Here is a 21,849-nt window from a genome sequence, read left to right on the forward strand (position 1 = left end):
CTTATCAGTAATTTTCTTTATCTGTGTCTCGTGTCCTGGGGGGTGGACTGTCCTTTCCAGGAACAGGTTGTCTCAGATACCACCTTGATTACTTAAAGTCTCTTCTGGAACACAAAGGTCAATCACCTGTGGTCTCCTGGAGTTGGGTGGGGGCTGTACCTTCAGTTCCTGAAACAGTAGCTTTCTACATGCATTAACTACTAGGCTTATTAACAATTACCTTAAACTAAAGTTTTCCAACTCTTGAGTACCACATCAGATTGAGGCTTAAACATGTTAAGTGCCTGATTAAACTTTCCTGTAACATCTTCACAGTTTCTTTTCTCACTGGTTTAATGATGGCACACATTTTTTTAAATTTTAGATTAGGATATAACTTGAAACTCATGGTTACCCACCCACCCCTGTGCTACTTTCCCCTAATTAGCAGGGCGAGGAGCCAGTATCACCAGTACCAGAGCACTAAGCTTCGATTTCCATTTGTAACAGAAAAAATTAAAGTTGTTGCTTCCACAGACAAAGGTGAGCGTGGATGGTCTAACAATCAAAAAGAATGCATACCCAGCCTGATTCGTGCAGGGGGTGTTGGGAAATCATTTTAAAATTCATATAAGAAACCTTAAGCTTAGAAATTCATTTTTTTATTTTTAAAATAAAAACAAGTGAATATTGAAATTATAAAAATACATTATCTTTATATTTTCTTTTTTTAAAGATTTTATTTATTTATGTTTAGAGGGGAAGGAAAGGAGAGAGGGAGAGAAATATCAATGTATGGTTGCCTCTCATGTGTCCCCTGCTGGGAACTGGCCTGCAACCCAGGCATGTGCCCTGACTGGGAATTGAACCACGATACTCTGGTTCGCAGGCCCACGCTCAATCCACTGAGCTATACCAGCCAGGGCTTATATTTTCTTTTTAGAAAATTTATTTTATAACAAGAAATTTACTTTGGCAAGACAGTTAAAATTTTTTTAAAAACAGCCAATTTGCATCTAGTTCATAAACACATTCAAAGCCTTTTAAGGACCCATTCTAGGGGTCTGGGTCAACCTGAGGAAGTTAAAATGTTCTTAAGCACATGTTGGCAAAATATAAAGGGCCATTTAGTAACCATTTTTAGCTCTGTAGAGCATGAGGTCTCTTCCACAACTTCTCATTTCTGGCCTTGAAGTGATGGTGGACTCGAAGAGTTAAAAATGTTAAGCTTTAGTTATACTTGGTAAGTTTAGTGATTAATGCACTAGAAGGACGTTGTTCCCGGACCAGACCCACCCTGACTCCAGGAGGCCTGCACTCAATTCAGCCATTGTGCTCCAGGAGGAATGCAGGCCATGGAGATGGTATCTGAGCCAGGTGCTCCAGGGAGAGAGTGTCCGGAGGCCAGGATGCAGATAAAGTGGTCAGCAGCTGAAGGGATGCTAGGAAAATTGCTGGTATGCAGCTTTTATCTGATGAAACTTTTCCCCTGAATTTCAAACCCCTTTCTTACTTTTTTCTAAATTCCAAAGCTCTTAACTACCCTTTTCTTCTTTTTATAAAGATGGTCAGCTTGAGATGTAATGTTAAGATGGTTTTTGAGGGCACATAACCCACCATCTTCTCAGATCACTGGCATCTGAATAATGTGGCCACGAAGATTCACTCCTTGTCTCTACTTATTGGTTCCAGCAAGACAAATACTGACTTTCCCTGTTTCAGAAGCACAAAAGCAGCCATGGACATAAACAACCAAATAAGTGTGGCCACATTCCAGTAAAAACTAAAAAGTTATGCACTTGATTGTATGTGTATTACACTGCAGTGAAAGTCTTTTAAAAGTCACCAAGCAAAATATACTGTTATAGCTTTTTTCTTCCAAATTTCTAAAGAACAGATAATACGTTCATTTTATGAAGTTAGATTAATCTTCACTGCCCAATATAGAGAGATCGATTTTTCTTATGAACACAGACATTAAAATTCCAGATAGAATATTAACAATTCTGTCATTCTGAGTACTAAAAAATATTACACCATGATTACATAGATTTATTTTGAGAATGCAGAGAAATTTCAACATAAGGAAGACTATCTCCATAATTCTTCACCTTAACAAAAGAAAAAAGTATCATATGATAAAGTTGAATAGGTATTTGATAAATTCAGAAGTAATTGATAACAAAATAAATTACTAAGCAATACATAATAGAATAAAACTCTTTAGAAGACCAAGAATATCATATACATATATAATGTAAGACTATTTTATTATTTTATCTATTTATATTTTCATCATAATACACATTCATGGTTTTGTAATATCATACACTGATCATTTGGAAAATTTGGTTCACTGAGTTATTCAGAGCTTACAAACATTAACACATTTCATTACACAATATCAAAACTTCAAATTCATTAATATCACTACTGATGTTCATCTCAGTGAATAAACATTTCCCCAAATTGCTTGTGAGCTTGACTTTCTTTTATCATAAGCAAAAATACTGTCAGTACTTTCTCATGAAGTTACAGGCTCACTTCTATGTATTTTCCAATCTTGTTTGGTATAATTTCAAATACCAAGATCTAACTAACCACACTTTTTCAGTCTTTCTTCAAAGAAAAATAGTAGTGTTTCATGGGAAAAACAGCCAGTGGGACGCTCGCCATTCCGCCGCACAAATGCTTTTCCTTGAGACAGCCATCAGGCTGCAGAAGTGCTTCCTTTGGTCTCCCATTTCCCCACCCCGAATGTCAAAAGGCATGTGCACAAGGGTTAAAATTTAATATAATTAATTATCCTGCCTCATCAAAGGACATTCTTCAGTGAAAGAGTGTGTAGTAATAACAAATATGTTGACTAGCAGCACAGTTTGACGTGACTGCTTTATTCATGCACAGCAGCTGGAGTTGGGATCCAGTCACACCATCTCCTTAGCTGTGTGACATGGGACGCATTTGCTTAATTCCATTGTGCCTCCGTCTCCTCAGCTACAAAACAGGGATGAAGCACTATCCCCTCCTCATAGGTTTCCTGAAACAAACGCAGGAAGCGAAATGTTCAAATGCTATGCACAATGTCTTGACACAGTCTAAGTGCCCAATATGTAGTAGATGGATTTTAAATACATGAACTACAGTGCAGATCAGAGCAGCACTTCAGACGGACAGAGTGTGACTAAATGTTGCAACCCACTGAGGAGCTGACTCTCAGAGTTGGAGATGAAAACAGTTCTGTGAAAACATCTAATTGCATCACAAAGACCTGACAATCCAGGTGTTAGTTTCTCTACTTGCAGAATGAGAATAGAACATCTTTTTATCTCAGCAGAAGGGCGGCAACACCAAGGGGCCCGGATTTTAGGGAGGAGGTTGTTATCTTCTGGCTTTTAGCTGATTGCGGAGGCTGATTCATACATCTATGCCCCAAGCTATTCTCAAGTATAATTTCAAATAGCTGCATTATATCAAGAAATATTTATTGAACACTCTCAGGGGCTTTGAGAAAAGCACTTCGTTTAGATTTTTATACCTGACAATAAATCCATGTTTTAATTTTCAACAGTAATACGCAGTAGCCCAAAAGTTAAGAGTGGATAGTTATTTCTGTTTGATGAAATAAAGGTTAATTTTCTTAGGTTTTTCTACCATTAGCATTTTCTGCTATTTTTAAAATTCTAAAAAGTTTTTAAAAATCACATACAGCATTGTTGATGACATTTTTATTGCAACTTTATGCTGCATTTGAAATTTCAAGGGATTCGTTAAAATTTGAGAACAACAGTGCAGTCAGTCGTCTTGGCAAAGGAAGAAAACAGACTTCAGTGGGCTTTAGCCATTCACGCACAGCTTTTCGGAAAGGAAGACTGCCTATCCAAAAGCCGTTATTTAAATTACATAATGCAAGTGTGCTGGGCAGCAAGATACTGGGATTGAACAGGCGCTAAAACTCTGCCACCCCCTGGGGGTCTGCTCCTGTCTTAACAAAGAGCACTCAGGTCAGCCAGGGAGCAGCCACTGGTGCAGCACAGAGTTTCCAAGTCTCGTCCGGACGCCACCGCGTGCTTCTTCGCGCCCCCGAGCCCTCGGGTGGGCAGCTGCCCCTGCTGCAGGCTCCCCTCCCCCGCGGGTTTCACCTTCAGGCGGTTCTGCTCTAAGCTTTCCTCAGAAACCTGAGGCTCGTTTGGAAGCTGGAAGTAGTTTTCCCTCTCAGCTGTATGGAAAAGGAAAAAAAAATACTTTTTTAGAGGACCCTGACAAGGAAGGCAGCTACCGAGCTCTACTCTTGGGGAAATACATTGGATTTCTGAAAGAAAATTGAATTCTGCACATCACTTCAAACAAACAAACAAACAAACAACAATGTCGGTCTGGTTTCAGAGAGATAGACATTTGGGGAAGAATTTCCAGCCTCCTCATTTTACGAGGAGGAAACATGAGTGCAGGGAGGAGAGACATACAGTGTCGCTCAGCGGGAGAGCAGCCAGGGCAAGGCTGGACTTCCCTTGTGCTGGCTACCTCGGCTCCACGACCAGCAGCCTCCAGAGACGTCAGCTACGGGCCATAAACCAAAAACACACAAACGCAAAACCACCCCGTGGACACCCTGCAAAGCCGATCGGTAGGGAAGAGCAGATTTCAACCTCTGTGTCTGAAAATAAAGAGTGGGGCTCCCTCTGTTTATCAGGATGTTGTTCTTTCACTCTAACTTTATTTAAACTTATTAGTACCTAGCACACTGGCGAGCACCAAGAAAATTCATAGGAATGAATGCTGAGTGGTACACCAGTACCTGATCAGGCAAATAACATGAAGAAATATTCTGAAAACCTTTGAAAGTCTAAATAAGTAGTACTATGTCAGTGGTGTTACAAAGAGATAGCCTTATACAGACACCCAATCCACTGCCTTGCGTGTTTTGTAGATACAGACATGTGCCTTTGCTAGTGTATTTGGATTTTCTAACCACCAATCTGGTAAATTATACTTACACTCTTAAGAATTAAAAAACCCATATTTTTTTTCTGTTAACATTTAGTAACTCTGACCCTCTCAATATTAAAGTGGGGGTAGAAAGTTCATAATTTTTCAAGAAATTAGCCCATTAAAATATAAAAACAGTGGGTCATTTAAAAAAATATATTTGTTTACCAAAGTCATTTTAAACTGGATGGAAACCTTCACAATCGTGTATGTGATTGCAACATTTATTATGCAATTGTGTTTTCCTTTTTAACTTTTTATGATAAAACATAACACGATTGATTATTAAAATAGGATCTTGAGTAAATTCTGCCTCATGCTTTATATAAGATGAGCAGAGAGAATTCCAGTCAAACCTCTAAGTCACTTGAATTGAAAAAATGAAGAAATGCAGAGAAGTCAGTCCCCTTTCTATTTCTGAAACACATTAGGTTCATTCCTACCTTCAAAATTCGGATCAGGTCATTCCTACCACTGGAATTCCTACCAGAAGTTCACTTCGCCCCACTCCTGGTATATCCCCAAACGCTACACATCCTTCAGGGCCTCGGTCAAGCCCCACTGACCCCACAGGCCTGTCACTGGCTACAACAGTCCATCATCCCGTTCTTCCCCCAGAGACACAGAGTGGAACACACAGAGACCCTGCAGCTCTCGAATCCAGACAGACTGGGTGTGCTCCCTAGCCACGCAGCGCGCTGCCTGGGTGAGCAACTTTGTCCTCAGTAAAGTGAAGTAAATGGTGGTAATAGTACTTACCTCACAGACTTCTTGTCAGAAGGCTGAATGAAATGCTGCCCATGAAACTCTCTGACACTTTATAAGTGCTCAATAACAGATTCTTTCCTTCCATCCTTAATTTAGACCTGCCCGAATTCCAACTAATCACCCACGCGTGAGAATCTTGCTGCTCGGACATGGCCCTTGAAACCACATACTTCTCTCTGTCCGCGCCGCACCTGGTGTAGATGCTGAGCGCATCGAAGAAGTTATGCAATCAAATGATCTTTAAGCAAGAGACACACACAAAAAAGTCTTTATTTCTTGAAAGGTAGCCAGCTCATCTCTTTCCCAAGACAAACAGTTTATTTTGATCATTATAACCCCCTACATTGATATAGAAGTGGCTTAGCAGTAATCAGAGGAACGGGTACTAAAAGAAGCCTGAAAAAAATGAATGAAGGCGTCACGAGAGTTCGTGTTACCTTGCTGGACTTGAGAGATCCCTTCCAGGTGCCTTCTCCACCTGGAGCTAGCGCAGATGTAGACAACCGTTCTTACATACTCGCGCCCACAGAGCTTCACAGACTTGGCACTTGTCACTTCTGAGGTGGCAAGTAGGACAGAGAATAGAGATAAAGTGAAAACGGAGGCCTTCATTTTGCTGACGATCAAATGAGAATCTAATGTGTTGAATATCGCCAGATCAAGTCTGAAGTTACCTTCATACTGTTGTCCAATTTATACTAACTTTCTCGACATTTTATTGGTCAGGACCTCATTTTAACAATATTTGCTAAGAATATAGCCTATACCAGGAAGTTTTCATCATGTGTTTTTATGACTATTGCTAGTTATTCAGTCACTTCTGAACACCATCCCTTAACGTCAGCTACATCCATGAGACCATAATGGAACACTATCTTGGGAGATGTCAGTGGGAAACTCATAGGCTTTGGAAGCAGCCAACATAAATTTCAATGTCAGCCTTGCCACTTACCTAGTGATATAAGCGAGTTTTAAACTCTTTAAACCTCAGTAACAGTATCTCTAGAATGAAATACCTGTGTCATAAGGGCTTTATGAGTATTGAGATCTACATTTATATCAAAGCAATGAGAAAGTAAACCTAAAAATTTAGGTTCTCATGTTTTGCATTTGAATCTTGGTTCCCCCCATCACCAGGTCTAGAACCTTAATCAAAATATATAACTTCCCCAAGAATCTTTCTCTGTAAAAGTGTGCTGATAAAGTAACTACTTTCTTTTTTTTTTCTTTTTTTAATTGATTATGCCATTACATTTGCTCTATTCCCCCCTCCATTCCCTTCCACCTTGCATACCCCCCCATTTCCCCCTTTAGTTCATGAACACGTGTCTCAAATTCTTTAGATTCTGTATTTCCCCTACTATTCTTACCCTCCCCCCTATCTATTTTCTATCTACTGTCTATGCTACTTATTTTCTGTACCTTCTCCCCCCTTCTCCTCCTCCCACTCCCCTGTTGCTAACCCTCCATGAGATCTTCATTTCTATGGTTCTGCTCCTGATCTAGCTGTCCTCTTAGTTTGCTTTTGTTTTAGGTGTGGTTCTTAATAACTGTGAGTTTGCTGTCCTTTCACTGTTCATCTTTTTTATCTTCTTTTTCTTAGATAAGTCCCTTTAACATTTCATATAATAAGGGCTTGGTGATGATGAACTCCTTGAATTTGGTCTTATCTGAGAAACACTTTATCTGTCCTTCCATTTTAAATGAAAACTTTGCTGGGTAGAGCAATCTTGGTTGTAGGTCTTTGGTTTTCATGACTTGGAATACCTCTTTCCAGCCCCTTCTTGCCTGTAAGGTCTCTTTTGAGAAATCAGCTGACAGTCTGATGGGAACTCCTTTGTAGGTGACTGTCCCCTTATCTCTTGCTGCTTCTAGGATTCTCTCCTTCATTTTAATCTTGGCTAATGTAATGATGATGTGCCTTGGTGTATTCCTTCTTGGGTCCAACTTCTTTGGGACTCTCTGAGCTTCCTGGATTTCCTGGAAGTCTATTTCCTTTGCCAGATTGGGGAAATTTTCCTTTATTATTTGTTCAAATAAGTTTCCACTGGTGGCTGTGCCTTTCCCCCTTCTGGTACCCCTATAATTCGGATGTTGGAACGTTTAAAGATGTCCTGGAGGTTCCTAAGCTTCTCCTCATTTTTCTGAATTCTTATTTCTTCATTCTTTTCTGTTTGATCATTTTTTCTTCCTTCTGGTCCATTCCCTTGATTTGAGTCCCAATTTTCTTTCCATTACTATTGGTTTCCTTTGTATTACCATTCATTTCAATTAATTTAGCTTCCATATGTTTCTCTAATTTGTGACTAAAATCAACCAGTTCTGTTAGGATCCTGATAACCAGTATTTTGAACTGTGCATCTGAAAGACTGGCTATTTCTTCATCGCTTAGATCTATTGGTTCTGGGGCTCTGAGTTGTCCTAGAGCCATTTTTGGTCTATTCGTGCTGTTAAGTAAGCGGAGCCAAGCCTTAGTTGTTTACCGGGCGGGGCAACCCAGGTCGCTGGTTTGTGACGCTGTGTGTGGGGGCGGGGTCAGAGAGGGAGCAATGGCAGTCCTCTCCGCTAGCCCAGCCCGTCCAGTCACACCACTCGCCCCGATCTTGTTTATCCGATCAGAATTGTGCAAGCCTGCTGCCCCGCACAGGCTTCCCTTCTCACTGGTTTCTCCGCACGCAGATGCGCGACCGACCAACCACAGACAGCCTGCCGCGCCTCTTCCCTGTGAGCTCCCATAGCTAGCTCGTGATCAGCGCCTTCGCCTGCTTGCACTCCACGCACCACCCGGGAATTTTTTCTTGCTAACCTGCTCCGCTGCTGGTTTCGCTTCTCTTACTGGTTTAGCTGAGCATTTAGATGTCTTTGGACTCCGTATTGTCGATTTTCCATGTGGCTTGGTTGTGATGGTTGTTAAAAATAGTTGTTCTCAGATTTGGTTGTGCACAGAGGCAAGGTGGTTCCTCCACCTACGTCTCCATCTTGGAGGCCAAAAGCCGTAACTACTTTCTAGAGTTGATGAGATCATGTGTGTCCTGCTTGACAAAATAAAGTCAATAATTGTCAATTATCTTCTTCCCTCATGATTGGTATGGACTAGAAAACATAACTTTCCCTTAGAATACAAGAGAATTTTTCTGACCAGAATCTTATTATCTTTCTTATTATCTATCTATCTTATCTGTGATTTAGGTGTGCTTTTATCAACATACATTTTTATAATAGAAAGATAAATTCCCCATTATTCCCCAAATGCTAAATAATGAAATGTCTTTTCTGGTCAACATTCTGAAGCACTAGTTCTTGCAGAGTTCTTACCCAAACTGAGAATGCTGGAGTTTAGATCTTAAAGAACTGTTGACTCACCTTTTAGCAAATTGGACAAGTACTTTTTCAGTTAATTCTGTTGATTCCTTGTCTGTGACCTCTGGTTGAAACGATCTCACCCATACTTCTTGTGACATCACTGTTTTTCTGTGGAGAAGCCTTGTACAGGTTCTAGATGCCATCAAACTCTAAAAGGTTGGGCTAAAACCACCTCACAGATTTTTGAAAGTTCACATTCTTTCTCTGTAGGCCTTCGTGCGCACTGCTTTTTTCACCCGAAACTCCTTTTCCTCTCCTCCTTAAAACTAGTTCACTTCTAGTCTACAAATATCTGTAGAATGGATGTTAAAATGCCATTTACCTAGATACCTTTTTGCATAATTTTACAGATAAAGCTTTCTTACCATTCAATTTAGTAATTTTTTAAAATGCCCTATCAAAAAAAAAACCTCCTTCTTCCTCCCTCCCTTTCACTCTGTCTAAAAATAAATAAACCAAATCTTTTTTTAATGTCCTTTTTTAATATTTATTTATTTATTTATTTATTTATTTATTTATTTATTTATCGAGAGAGGGGAAGGGAAGGAGAAAGAGTGGGAGAGAAACATCAATGTATGGTTGCCTCTCATGTGTCCCCTGCTGGGAACTGGCCTGCAACCCAGGCATGTGCCCTGATTGGGAATCGAACCTCGATACTCTGGTTCACAGGCCCGCGCTCAACTATGCCAGCCAGGGCTAAACCAAATCTTTTAAAAAAAATGTCCTATCAGTAGAAATTAAAATGAGCAGCTAAAATTTTTTTTTAAATAATCTTAGGAAAGAATAATGTATATTTTCTGCTTTATTTTGTATGGACAGGGTAGTTGTTTTCTTTTTATGTTTCCACTGTTGTTTTGTGCTTTTAAAAATTGATAAAATACATAATTGAAATATGCATAATAATTTGGAAAGTTGTGTACAATTTTTATCAGTGAGTTATGATGCTGGATCCCTAAAATACCCTGGGATGCTTTGTTCTTCCTGATGTGATAGCACCATATCTTTTAATAGTTGACTTATTCAAGTACATTTTTCACGAGTTGTTCTGGATGTTACATAAATGTTTCATCAATTTCAAAAAAGTAGTGCTCATTTTTGTCAGATTCATAACTACCTTTTATATGTTCCAACTTAATGGGCACGTTCTGCCTTCTGTTTAATCCAGGGATTAGTTTCTTTTTTTTTTTTTTTTACTGTTAATTTACCATATAATTTTTATTGTTAACATTTGTGTTTTTTAACCAATGTACAATAATATCTCTGTGATATTTTGCATTAAATTCTATTCTATTTGGACTGCTTCTTCATCTTTATTCTTGTTCATATTAGCCTGTTGTATCTATTTACATTTTTTTTATTTCAAGTTTCCTTGAAAGTTGAAAGTTCTTAAGAGAGTTTGTTGTACAATCTTTTTTTTTAAATATTAAATTTTATTTAGTTACTTTTCAAGTACATTTTTTTTTCTCTTCCCCCCCCCCCCGCCCGGTCTCCCCCCTCCCTCCCATTCCCCCCCCCCCAGTCCTCATCTCTGTGTCTTTCATACTTGTTCCTCAAAATCCCTCCCCCTTTTTCCCCTTAAGTTCCCTTCCCTCTCCCCTCTGGTCGCTGCCCACTTGTTCTCTATTTCAGCGTCTTTGTTTTTATTCTGTTTGCTTGTTTGTTTTATTCTTTAGCTTCCTGTCAAAGGTGAGATCATATGGTATTTGTCCTTCAATGCCTGGCCTATTTCACTCAGTGTCAACTGTCAGCCTTTCAGTTTTATTACCAATCGAGTACGCCAATCTAAGCAAAAGAAGGTTTATAGCCTCGTAAATGTTCTATGGATTTAAGGGTAGGTTTAAACATTGTACTAAAACCTGAACAAACAGGACACAAAGCCCAAATGTAGAAAGGAACAAATGTAGCCGGTAGCACAGTCAGTATCTCCCGCGAGAGGAGTGGGGCCTTTGCAAGGAGTCAGCCAGCTGCAAAGAGCAAAGAGGTTCTCAGACGAGAAAGTGGGGATGCGGTCTGGGATGTCGAGAGGAGGACTACCGTCCTTGAGCGCCTGCGCCATGCCAGGCATTTTGCTAAGTGCTTTACACCGGAGGTACATTGTGCCCCGAACAATCAGTGGAAACACAATCTTACAAAGCAGCAGCAATACTCCCTTAAAAAGAGTGACCATAGATCTGTGTTTAGTTATTGTCAAGGGGGCAGAGCTGATTTTTAGATTGTTACAAAACAAAGAAACCTGTAACCTATGTTTAGCAACTTTCAAAGCTAATTTTATGTTCTACATGCGTTTCACAGGTACACATTTTTGCCCTCTGTACTAGTAAGATATTTTGTTAGGAGATGGAGGAAGTAATTTTTAAAATATCACATCATGTTACAACATGGGGCAAGCACAAAGTCATCAGTTCTCCCATTAATTTGATAATTCAGTCAACAAACACCTGTTGCAATAACCCTTCTACGGAGGTGTAGTTGGAGGTGTTGGAGGTACAGCGGTGAGCAAGACACGCAGCCCCTCCCCTTGAGGAGCTTTCATAGTCCAGGGCATGAGGCTGACACCAAGCGAATCGTCACAAATACTTGCACAGTGAGTATGAATCTCCATTTTAAAACTCGAGTATCCAACTTGAAATATATTTTCTATAGTTTAATGTCTAGGTCCAAGTCTTCATTCCACCCAGCTGGTGAAACAAACAATATGCAAAAATAAAGTTAATGTCAGCCTCAGAATTGGTTTCCTTCCCTTGACCAGGACAGAATTCTAGTATCTTACTCTATCATCAAAAGTTGCTTCTTCAAACTGATGGTTGCCAGATGTGAGAGGAGTTGCAGAGCTGGATGAAAAAGGTGAAGGGATTAACAAGTACAAATGGGCAGTTACAAAATAGTCGCTGGGATGTAAAGTACAGCATGGGGAAAACAGTCACTAATACTGTAGTAACTGTGTACGGTGTCGGATGCGTACTAGACTTATTGGAGGGATCACCTTGTAAGTCATATAAAAGTCTAACCACTATCCTGTATCACTGAAACGAATATAATATGAACGTCAACTGTAATGGAAAAAAAAATAAATAAAAGTTGCTTCTCACTGGGTCATTATCATCATCATCATCCACAGCTGCCCGGCTTTTTCAGCTCCAGCGGTTTTGCTGATTCTGCACATCACTCACTGCAGAGTGAATAATTTTTTGAGGTTGCCTACGGTCCCTCCTAGGTCTCACTACTTCCTGAACACCGCTGTTTAGAAGCAGGACGTAGGTCTACTCTGTGGACCCACAGACCTCTCCACCTGCTCCACCTCTGCAGAAACTTCCCATTTCCCTTCATGTTTAAGATACTTGGAGCAAACTTAGACTGGCCAGGTGGCAGGTCCTGTAGGAGAGAGCTCAGGAAGGGCTCTTTCGGGAAGATGGGCTGTGAACTGAGATTGGAAGAGGGAGTGAAGAGCGGACATGTTGAAAGGAAGGGAGGGGTGGGGAGGAGAGTGTTCCGGACAGAAAGGATACATGGGGCCAGCGTGATAAGCAGGAGAAACCTAAGAAAAACTAAGTTCCAACCATTACTATTTAGGAATAAAATCTTAATTATAGAAAGATATATACTCCTGTGTTTTGATGTATGAGACCCCAGCAAACTTCACAGGCATTAACCATTTATGCACAACAGGGGAAAATGTATAAAAAATCAAACCCTTGAATTTGAGTTCAAGCCTGACCAATACCAGATGTACGATCTTCGGTAGATTATATCACCTCGTTAAGCCTTAACTGTGTCATCTGGAAAGTGTGGATTAGGATACCATTAAAACCACTTGCCCCACTTGTCTCACAGGGTTGCTCTAAGGGTGGAGAGACATGGAAATGTTTTCCAAACTGTAGAGAATTTTAATGTATACATTATTATTAGTGTACTGATATCTGAATCTGATATTCACAGTATAATTCACCATTTTCTTGTAGAGAGACTTACTGAGACAACTGGTAAACACTAAGTGTTCCACTTCTCATTTATAACTCTCTGTGTCCACATACAGGTGGACTAAATGAACACACTAAATATGACCCACAATTATATAGTGGGGAGCAGAATCTTTCTTCCCTACAGCAGTTGGAAGAGCAGCTAATAATTTACTCTCAGACAATAATGCAAGTTCTGGATGAGAGATACCTGACAGAGAATGACTGGATGCAGTCATGACTACCTACCAGGAAACGGGAGCCTGACGTTGGCCTGGCAACAGCTTCTTCCTTATCTCCCCAACCAGCCCGCTGGTACTTTGTGTGCACGTGTTTGTTAGGGACAAACGAGACAGCTAACTTTGTGTGCGTGTGTGTACTTGTTAGGGACAAACGAGACAGCTAACAGCAGAGCAGAATTCTCATTCAATTCCTAAAATTTTATGGTAAACTCCACATCATATGTCATCAAGAAAATGCAGATTAAAACAATGAGATGCTACTACATACCTCTTAGAATGGCCAAAATTCGGAACACGGACCACCCCAACGCTGATGAGGATGTATTGCAGCAGGAACTCTCATTTGTTGCCGATGAAAATGCACATTGGTGCAGCCACTTTGGAAGGCAGTTTGGGGGTTTCTTACAAAACCAAACACATTTTTACCGTACGATCCAGCAACCCTGCTGTTATTTTCTCAAAGGAGTGGAAAACCTTCCACACAAAAACCTCTACCTGAATAGCAACTTCATTCATAATTGCCAAAATTTGAAAACAACCAATACATCTTTCAGTAGGTGAATGATGATGAACTGTGGTACATCCAAACAATGGAATGTTAGCACTAAAACAGAATGAGTTCTAAAGCCAAGAACAGACATGAAAGAAACTTAAAGGCATGTTACTAAGTGAAAGAAGATAATCCAAAAGGCTACATTCTGTATGATCCTAATTACATGACATTCTGGAAAATGCAAAACTACCGAGGCAATAAAAGATCAGTGGTTGCTGAGCAGGGGAGGGGAGGGATGAATAGACAGCGCACAGATGACTTTTAGAAAAGTGAAAATACTCTATATAACACTGTAATGATGGATATATGTCATTACACATTTGCTCAAATCCATATCATGTACAGCACTAAGAGTGAACCCGAATGTAAACCATGGACTTGGGATGATTAGCATGTCAGTGTGATTTCATCAGTTAGAACAAACGCCCCTCTCTGGTGAGTGACGTTGATAATGGGGGAAGGAAGCTGTGCATTTGTTGAGGTGGGTGGTATCTCTGTACCTCCTTTTCATTGTATTATAAACCCAAAATTGATTTAAAAATGAAGCCTTAAATTTTTTTTTAATATTAAATTTTATTTAGTTACTTTTCAAGTACATTTTTTTTATCTATTTCTCCCATCCCACCCCCCACCGCCCGGTCTCCCCCCTCCCTCCCATTCCGCCCCCCCCCCCCAGTCCTCATCTCTGTGTCTTTCATACTTGTTCAATTTTATGGTAAGCAGAATTTACTAGTGAGAATCCAAAGCCAGCCTAGAAAGCCAGCAAAACAATATCTTCTGCAATTTCTGTAACTCTCAGGTCAAAATCTTAAATTAAAATTTGATGCTAATCTAAAAGTAAGGGAGAGTCTAGAAAGATCAGGGTTGAGAAAGGTGGAATGGAATAATGTTAATACTTCAGGATCCAAGAAGTATTAAATAGCTTTTTTTCATTTAGGCTTGATGAGCAACAAGAGGAGAATATGAGAAACTATTTTAAAGATCAAAAATACATAATGAAAAGAAACAATTTTTTTCAATGAAATCGGGTTTTTATTTTGTTGCACAGTGTTACAGAAAGCCCAGCCTTTTCAGAAAGACAAGAGGAGGCATCGCCATGACTTACACCAGTGGAAGATTTATGTTCCTTACAACCTGACCTAAGCGCTCGGTCCACCTAAAATTGTGCTGCTTTTGTTTACTGGATGGCTCCAAAGAAATGGACATTTTGAAGAAATCGATACTTGTAAAAGGTAGTTCCCACTGTTGCACTGGTTCTGTTTTTAATACATACATTTTTCTGAGAGTTTAGTGAGTTTTCAATGCCTTATCCCGTCCTCTTCACTTAACATGCTTTATAGGCCACACTGTCCTAGAGCCTCAGTTAACAAAACCCGGGACTCGTTAAAGCAGCTTGGAACAGGCTGTCAGCTATATTTAGGGGAGCTACCGACTCCCACTCCTTCTATTTCCACAAGTTGCCCTAGAACCCATTATAAAATAACACCCTGATGCAAAGTACGAGGATAGATCAGGAACTTTCTATTTTCTCAATGGGCCCACTTAAGTCTGGGCTTAAAACCCAGAGCGAATTCTGGGTGGGCAGAGGAGGGTGCCCTGATGTGTCCCAAACTAACTCTTCTCACTGAATTGGGGGTCTCACGCCTGCTGGTCAAACAGTGCAGTTCGGACATTTGCTGTCATGTCTTCTGTTTGTCCAATAATCTAATAAACTTCTATGGCCTCAGCTCTCAGAACAGAAGGATATCATTTGACTTAAGGCTGAGTATGAGAATCCAATATTCTCAAAATACTAACACCTGTATAACTCACCTATCGGTTTAAGTATATGGAACTTTGTTTCAACAGAGATTTTTATTTAAGTAATCGTAATAATTTCCAAGCTTTTCTTTTAAGGAATAATAACTTCCTAACATACTTAGACATTTTATACTTAGACATGTATATGACTTGGGATATGATCAAGAAATAGAGTAGAAGTATCATTCAAAAATTAAGAAAATACCAACAATACCCTTAAAATTAGCTTAGAAAAACTCATCCCATATTTCTGAAATAAAAGTTAATTAAATTTATATTAAGTTCAAACAGAAGCTATACATTAAACATTGTCTTTTAAAATCAAAATTCCAGGGCATTACATCCAAATCAGACTACTAGGTATTAAACACTGTTTCTTTTTTTAAAACAGTAACGAGAAAAGGTATATCGGTAATGATGAATTATCCTGGTTGGTTTGAACCGGGTCCAAGCAAAGTATCTATCATATCTCTCTGAAAAGGAAAAAAGTCACACAATTACAATGCAATAAAATACAAGTTAAGAGATAAAGTGGTTTTTAAAATGTCATTTAAAATTTATGTTAGTGATACACATAAAAAAGACATCCAGTAAGATTGTAAAAAGGAAACACATCAACTTACTTCAAATAATAACAGTCACTTCCTAGCATAAACACATTCTTTCCTTTGAAAGACTCTTTTACTGAAATTTGATAAAAGTTTTACAAGGATTCAGTAAAGAAACCATTTTGGCAACTCCTGTTTCACTTAATGCATAAACCTGAGTTTTCTCATCTGTAAAATAACTTTTAATCCTAATAATATCTTAGGCTTTTCCATGATCTGTAGTACTTGTTTTAGAGAGAGTAAAATGTCTGAATTTCTATGTGAATTTTGTATTTCATTTAATAATGATGATCTTTGTACAAAATGGGTCCAATGATCACATGGAAGAGGGTTACTTTTAATAAAGATACCGTGAAGAAATGGGCATTGGACACAGAAGATGGGAGATTTCTCAATCACACAATCAAAGTAATCCTGAGAAAATCACTTATATCTAAGAATCTTAGTTTCCTTGAATATATAATGGAAATATTTAACATATATTTCTTTTTTTTAATTTATTTTTTAAAATTGATTATGCTGTTACAGTTGTTCTATTCCCCCCTTCATTCCCCTCCACCCTGCCCCCCATCCCCACCATTACCCCCCTTTAGTTTATGTCCATGTGTCCCAAGTCCTTTAGGTTCTATATTTCCCATGCTATTCTTGCCCCCCCCATCTATTTTCTATCTACTGTCTTTGCTACTTATTTTCTGTACCTCCTCCCCCCATCTCCTCCTCCCACTCCCCTGTTGCTAACCCTCCTTGAGATCTTCATTTCTATGTTTCCACTCCTGATCTAGCTGTTCTTTTAGTTTGCTTTCGTTTTAGGTGTGGTTGTTAATAACTGTGAGCTTGTTGTTCTTTCACTGTTCATGTTTCTTTAACTTCTTTTTCTTAGATAAGTCCCTTTAACATTTCATATAATAAGGGCTTGGTGATGATGAACTCCTTGAATTTGATCTTATCTGAGAAGCACTTTATCTGTCCTTCCATTCTGAATGAAAGTTTTGCTGGATAGAGCAATCTTGGTTGTAGGTCTTTAGATTTCATGACTTGGAATATTTCTTTCCAGCCCCTTCTTGCCTGTAAGGTCTCTTTTGAGAAATCTGCTGACAGTCTGATGGGGACTCCTTTGTAGGTGATTGTCCCCTTAGCTCTTGCTGCTTCTAGGATTCTCTCCTTCATTTTAATTTTGGCTAATGTAATTATGATATGCCTTGGTGTGTTTCTTCTTGAGTCCAACTTTTTTGGTACTCTCTGAGCTTCTTGGATTTCTTGGAAGTCTATTTCCTTTGCCAGATTGGGGAAATTTTCTTTTATTATTTGTTCAAATAATTTTTCCACTGGTGGTTGTGTCTTTCCCCCTTCTGGTACCCCTATAATTCGGATATTGGAGTGTTTAAAGATGTCCTGGAGGTTCCTAAGACTCTCCTCATTTCTTTGAATTCTTGCTCCTTGACTCTTTTCTGTTTGGCCATTATTTGCTTTCTTCTGGGCCACTTCATTGATTTGAGTCCCAGTTTCCTTTTCATCTCTATGGGTTTCCTGTGGAATTCCATTCATTTCAATTAGTTTTGCTTTCATATGTTTGTCTAATTTGTCAGTATAATCAACCAGTTCTGTGAGGATCCTGATGACCAGTGTTTTAAACTGTGCGTCTGAGAGTTTTGCTATTTCTTCGTCGCTTAGATTTATCTCTGGGGCTCTGAGGTCTTTCTGCGACATTTTTGGTCTGTTCTGGCCCTTTAAGCGGGAGAAGTGGCGCCTTGGACTCCCAGGTCGCTGGGTTGTGACGCTGTATGTGGGGGCGTGGTCAGAGCGGGGATATGGCAGCGCCCTCTACTGCCGCAAGCCACGGGGACCGCCGGGCCCGGTCCAAGCGCCCACTTCCTCGCCTGTCCGCTGGCCCACAGATAGGCAACCGCAGTCAACACGCAGCCCCGCCTCCCCACTGTCTCCTCCACAGTCGCTCACCCGGTGGGTTGCTCAGTCGCTCACTAGGTCCAATCCTGGGTTTGGAACCCATGCGTCTGGATTCGCGCATCCGGATTCCGCGCCTGGGTCCCTCCGACCGGAGTCCTGTGCAACCCCTCACGAGACGCCGGTTTCGCCCCTTACCGGTCGGGCTGAAGAATTTGTTGTTACCGGACTTCCAAAAAGTTCAATTTTCCGTGTTCTGGTTGTGTTTTCTGATGCTCATATTTAGTTGTCCCTAAACTTGGTTGTGTGAGAAGGTACGGCACATCCATCTATACCTCCATCTTGGCGGAAGTCCCCCAACATATATTTCTAAATATTGTTCTAAGAGCTGAATGAGCTAATGTATATGAAAGTATTTTAAAACTCTAAAGAATGATACACATTTTATATAACAGTTTCTGCCTTTTAGCTGTACCACAATTCTCCTTGGCACTTGGCCATCCTCCCAGTCCTGACACTGCCAGTCAGCTGCCAGGCTGCTTCTCAAGCCCATCTCGTCCTAGCTCAGTGTCACTTGGGCAAATATAATACATTACTACTGTAATTTGTTCACTGTTCTATTCTTATTGCCCAAAATAGACCCTGCCATGGTGCATATTCAGTAAATATTTGTTGAAAGCATGGTCTATTTGTTCTGCCTTCGTGTCTCTCAGCGTTAATTTATTATGTGTGTGTATTTCTGTTTCTGAAACTCTATTTTGAAGATTTTTACTTACCTTTTATTTTTCCTTTAATTTGAGGGGGAAGGGAAGGTAAAAACACCCAAGGTACATAGAAAAAATTGTAAACCTTTGTACGCTGAAACATAAGAGTAGAAATAATATCCAGGAATAATTCTCTGCAGGCAGCCCCCAAGAAAGGAGTTTCTTTGTGTAATGCCCCATTGAAATTAGCTTCTGCCAAAAGCTTGAACCGTACTTCTGTGTGATGTGGGACTTAGGCCCCAGCACCAAACCTCATTTTGCCAGGAGAGGAGTTCATGTTTCAACAAACAATAAAGGCGAATGTGGTGGTAAATCCTGCTGACAGCTAGCTACATTGCTTGCTATAATCGCAAGGCTTGAACCCCAGGTCCCTGTTCGTGCCAGGAACCAGACTGATGTGACCCCTGCCAGTCAACCTGTCCTCATGGGACAGGGCTGGAGCCAATGTTCTTCATGTCGCAGCGCAGTAAAATTCTGGGTTTTGATCACATCAGGGAGGGGCCAGAGTTTCAGAAATCTTGTCCCTCAAAACCTCCACAATCCAAGAATCCTTGTCCCTCCCCTTCTGCATCCCAAGGTCACAAAGGGTGATGGGCGATGCAGAGACAAGGGGCAGCTGTGCCCCTAAAACTGCTATTCATCCTTTCTCCGTGTTTTCCCCAGTGAACCCTACTTCAGCACCCTTATCGCACGTGCTGTCTGGGACTTTGCCTTTGTAAAATACTATCCACTTCGAATCAACAAATGGCATCTTTGCCTTAGATACTTTGTAATAAAAGATGTAAAAACTTACTGATAAAGTTGAAGTTTCCTTTGTAACCCTCCCCATCCTCTTCTTGTCTCAGCATTCACTTTCCAGAGTCAGCCTTTCCCATAAATTGATATACATTTTCCCTATAGACTAAAATCATAAAACTTCCAAAAATTTGACTCACTCTTAGTTAAAATTAATGGGGAAATTATAGGTCATGATGTTACTTGGAAAGATATCTTGATAGAAAATAATGGTTTGACATTAATTAGTTTGAGGCTTCAAATTACTATTATATTGGGCTGGCCAAAACGCCATTTAATTTTTTCCATAAAATAGAACACATATCTTTCATTTTTACCAATAACTTTATTGATTTGGATATTTTGATTATGTTGACTACCTCCCACTATTGGCTTCAAATGGGTAGAAGCCTGGGGTGCTGCTGAACATTTTCCAATGGATGAGACAGTCCCACAACAAAGAGTTATTTGGCCAAAATGTCAATAGTACCAAGAAACTTCGCAAACCACTTCTGATACATTTGATCAGTCACAGCATCTTCTCCATACACTGAAAAAATCTTTCTTTGTGTTTCAGTTGTGTTTTTACCTTTCTTGAAATAGTAATGCACAATACACAGAAAATGTTGCATATTTTCTTCCATCTTTAATATTAAAATGTTTACACAAAAATTCCACCAATTTTGAGTCTTTTTTGAATGCACACTGATATTACAGCTATCTCAATACAATCTAACAAAATTGTTCTGAATGAAGTCAGCTGAGCACTACTAGAGCCATCGTACTGAAAAGGCTAAACAAACTTTTTGGCCAACCCAATAGATTATAATTCTCTGAAAAGCTGAGAAAGAGGTATATGACTAAGCTCATGTTTGGCTATAAGTAAAATAAAAACTGATGAATAGTTTGTTTAATCTCCCAGAAATATAATCTTTCACCTTTAAACTGCTATGACCAAAATCATAAAAAAACATATTTGTATTAGGAAACTATATTCATTTATTAATGTATGGAATATATTTGTTAAAATTCTCCTCACCAGCATTGAAATCATTAGCAAATATCCACCAATTTGTCAAAATGTTGAATAGAGTAGCCAAAGAACATACGTGTATAGCCCATGGACACAGACAATAGTGTGGAGAAGGCTGGGGTGGGGGCTGGGTGAAAATGGGGGACATTTGTAACAGTGTCAACAGTAAAAAATGAAACAAAAATGTTCAGACTCTCTGAGTTTAGCCTTATTTCTATTTGCATGGCACACTGCTCAAAATAAAAGATGTCTCTAATTGATTCAAATACAAACACAAAAATGAAACATTTTCTTCCATATTCCATACATTTACTAACCATAAATGTCAGCTAAGAACAGTTTTAATTTTTGTGTTTAAATAACATCACATCAATCACAACATACTGTACTTACTTTCCTGAAATTTGCTTTTATCACTTAACACTATGTTTTTTAAGATTTATTCAAAATTTGTCATATTAACACATCGAAATAAATGTCACTTCAACTTTTGTATTGTAGTCACTCGTGTGAATGTGCTGTATTTTATTTACCCAGATCTCCACTAAAGATCATTTAGGTCATTTCCAATTTATCAATGTAGGAACAAGGCTGTTATAAACAGGGCTTGGCCTGGCAGCCAAGGTAGGTAGGAAAATCCCCCTCAATGACCACATCAATATGGGTTTCAGCCAGTTGAGAAAATAATCTCTAAAATTCCTTAAAATGTTTTACTTGTTTCTTTATCAGGAAAACATAATTTTATCTTCAGAAGAATAAGAATCATATATGGCAATAATACAGCAAATCAAACAGATAATTTTACTATTTTTTGTACTAATGAATTTTTTTATATTTGGTATTTTAACTATTCATTGCATGTAAGACAATTTGTCATAGTTAATCATCTAACAAATAAATTTGCAATTTTAATTTAAATTTTTTTCTTTTTTTAATTTTCATTGTTGTTCAAGTACAGTTTTCTGTCTCTTACCCCCATCCCAGCCCACACCCCCAGTGTTTATTTATTTAATATTTTAGAGTCACATAAATGGTTATGATTGGAATAAAACTCCACCTTCTACTGTGACCCAAATCCAATCAACACATCTGACTGCACTGGCCATATTTCCCTTTGG

General features: G+C 39.3%; 2 protein-coding genes across 2 annotated transcripts in view; both read right to left on the reverse strand.

Annotated features, from left to right (window-relative positions):
- Window positions 1-3,965: 3,965 nt before the first annotated feature.
- INSL5 (insulin like 5) lies at window positions 3,966-6,348 on the reverse strand. The gene is made up of 2 exons (XM_037164894.2): window positions 6,174-6,348; window positions 3,966-4,198 (listed from the first exon to the last, which is right to left on the reverse strand). Exons 1-2 carry the CDS (start codon window positions 6,346-6,348, stop codon window positions 3,966-3,968), a joined length of 408 nt encoding a protein of 135 aa, XP_037020789.2.
- A 9,620-nt stretch (window positions 6,349-15,968) lies between these two features.
- DNAI4 (dynein axonemal intermediate chain 4) overlaps window positions 15,969-21,849 on the reverse strand; it is a 70,273-nt gene continuing 64,392 nt past the window's right edge. Inside the window, exon 17 of the mRNA XM_053655444.1 lies at window positions 15,969-16,123. Within this exon, the coding sequence (XP_053511419.1) occupies window positions 16,073-16,123 (51 nt within the window). The 3' untranslated portion in view covers window positions 15,969-16,072. The remainder of the gene's footprint in view (window positions 16,124-21,849) is intronic.

The sequence above is a fragment of the Artibeus jamaicensis genome, unplaced genomic scaffold (assembly GCF_021234435.1).
Source record: "Artibeus jamaicensis isolate MK-2021 breed Jamaican fruit bat unplaced genomic scaffold, CSHL_Jam_final scaffold_1019, whole genome shotgun sequence".
NCBI classification, from domain to species: domain Eukaryota; kingdom Metazoa; phylum Chordata; class Mammalia; order Chiroptera; family Phyllostomidae; genus Artibeus; species Artibeus jamaicensis.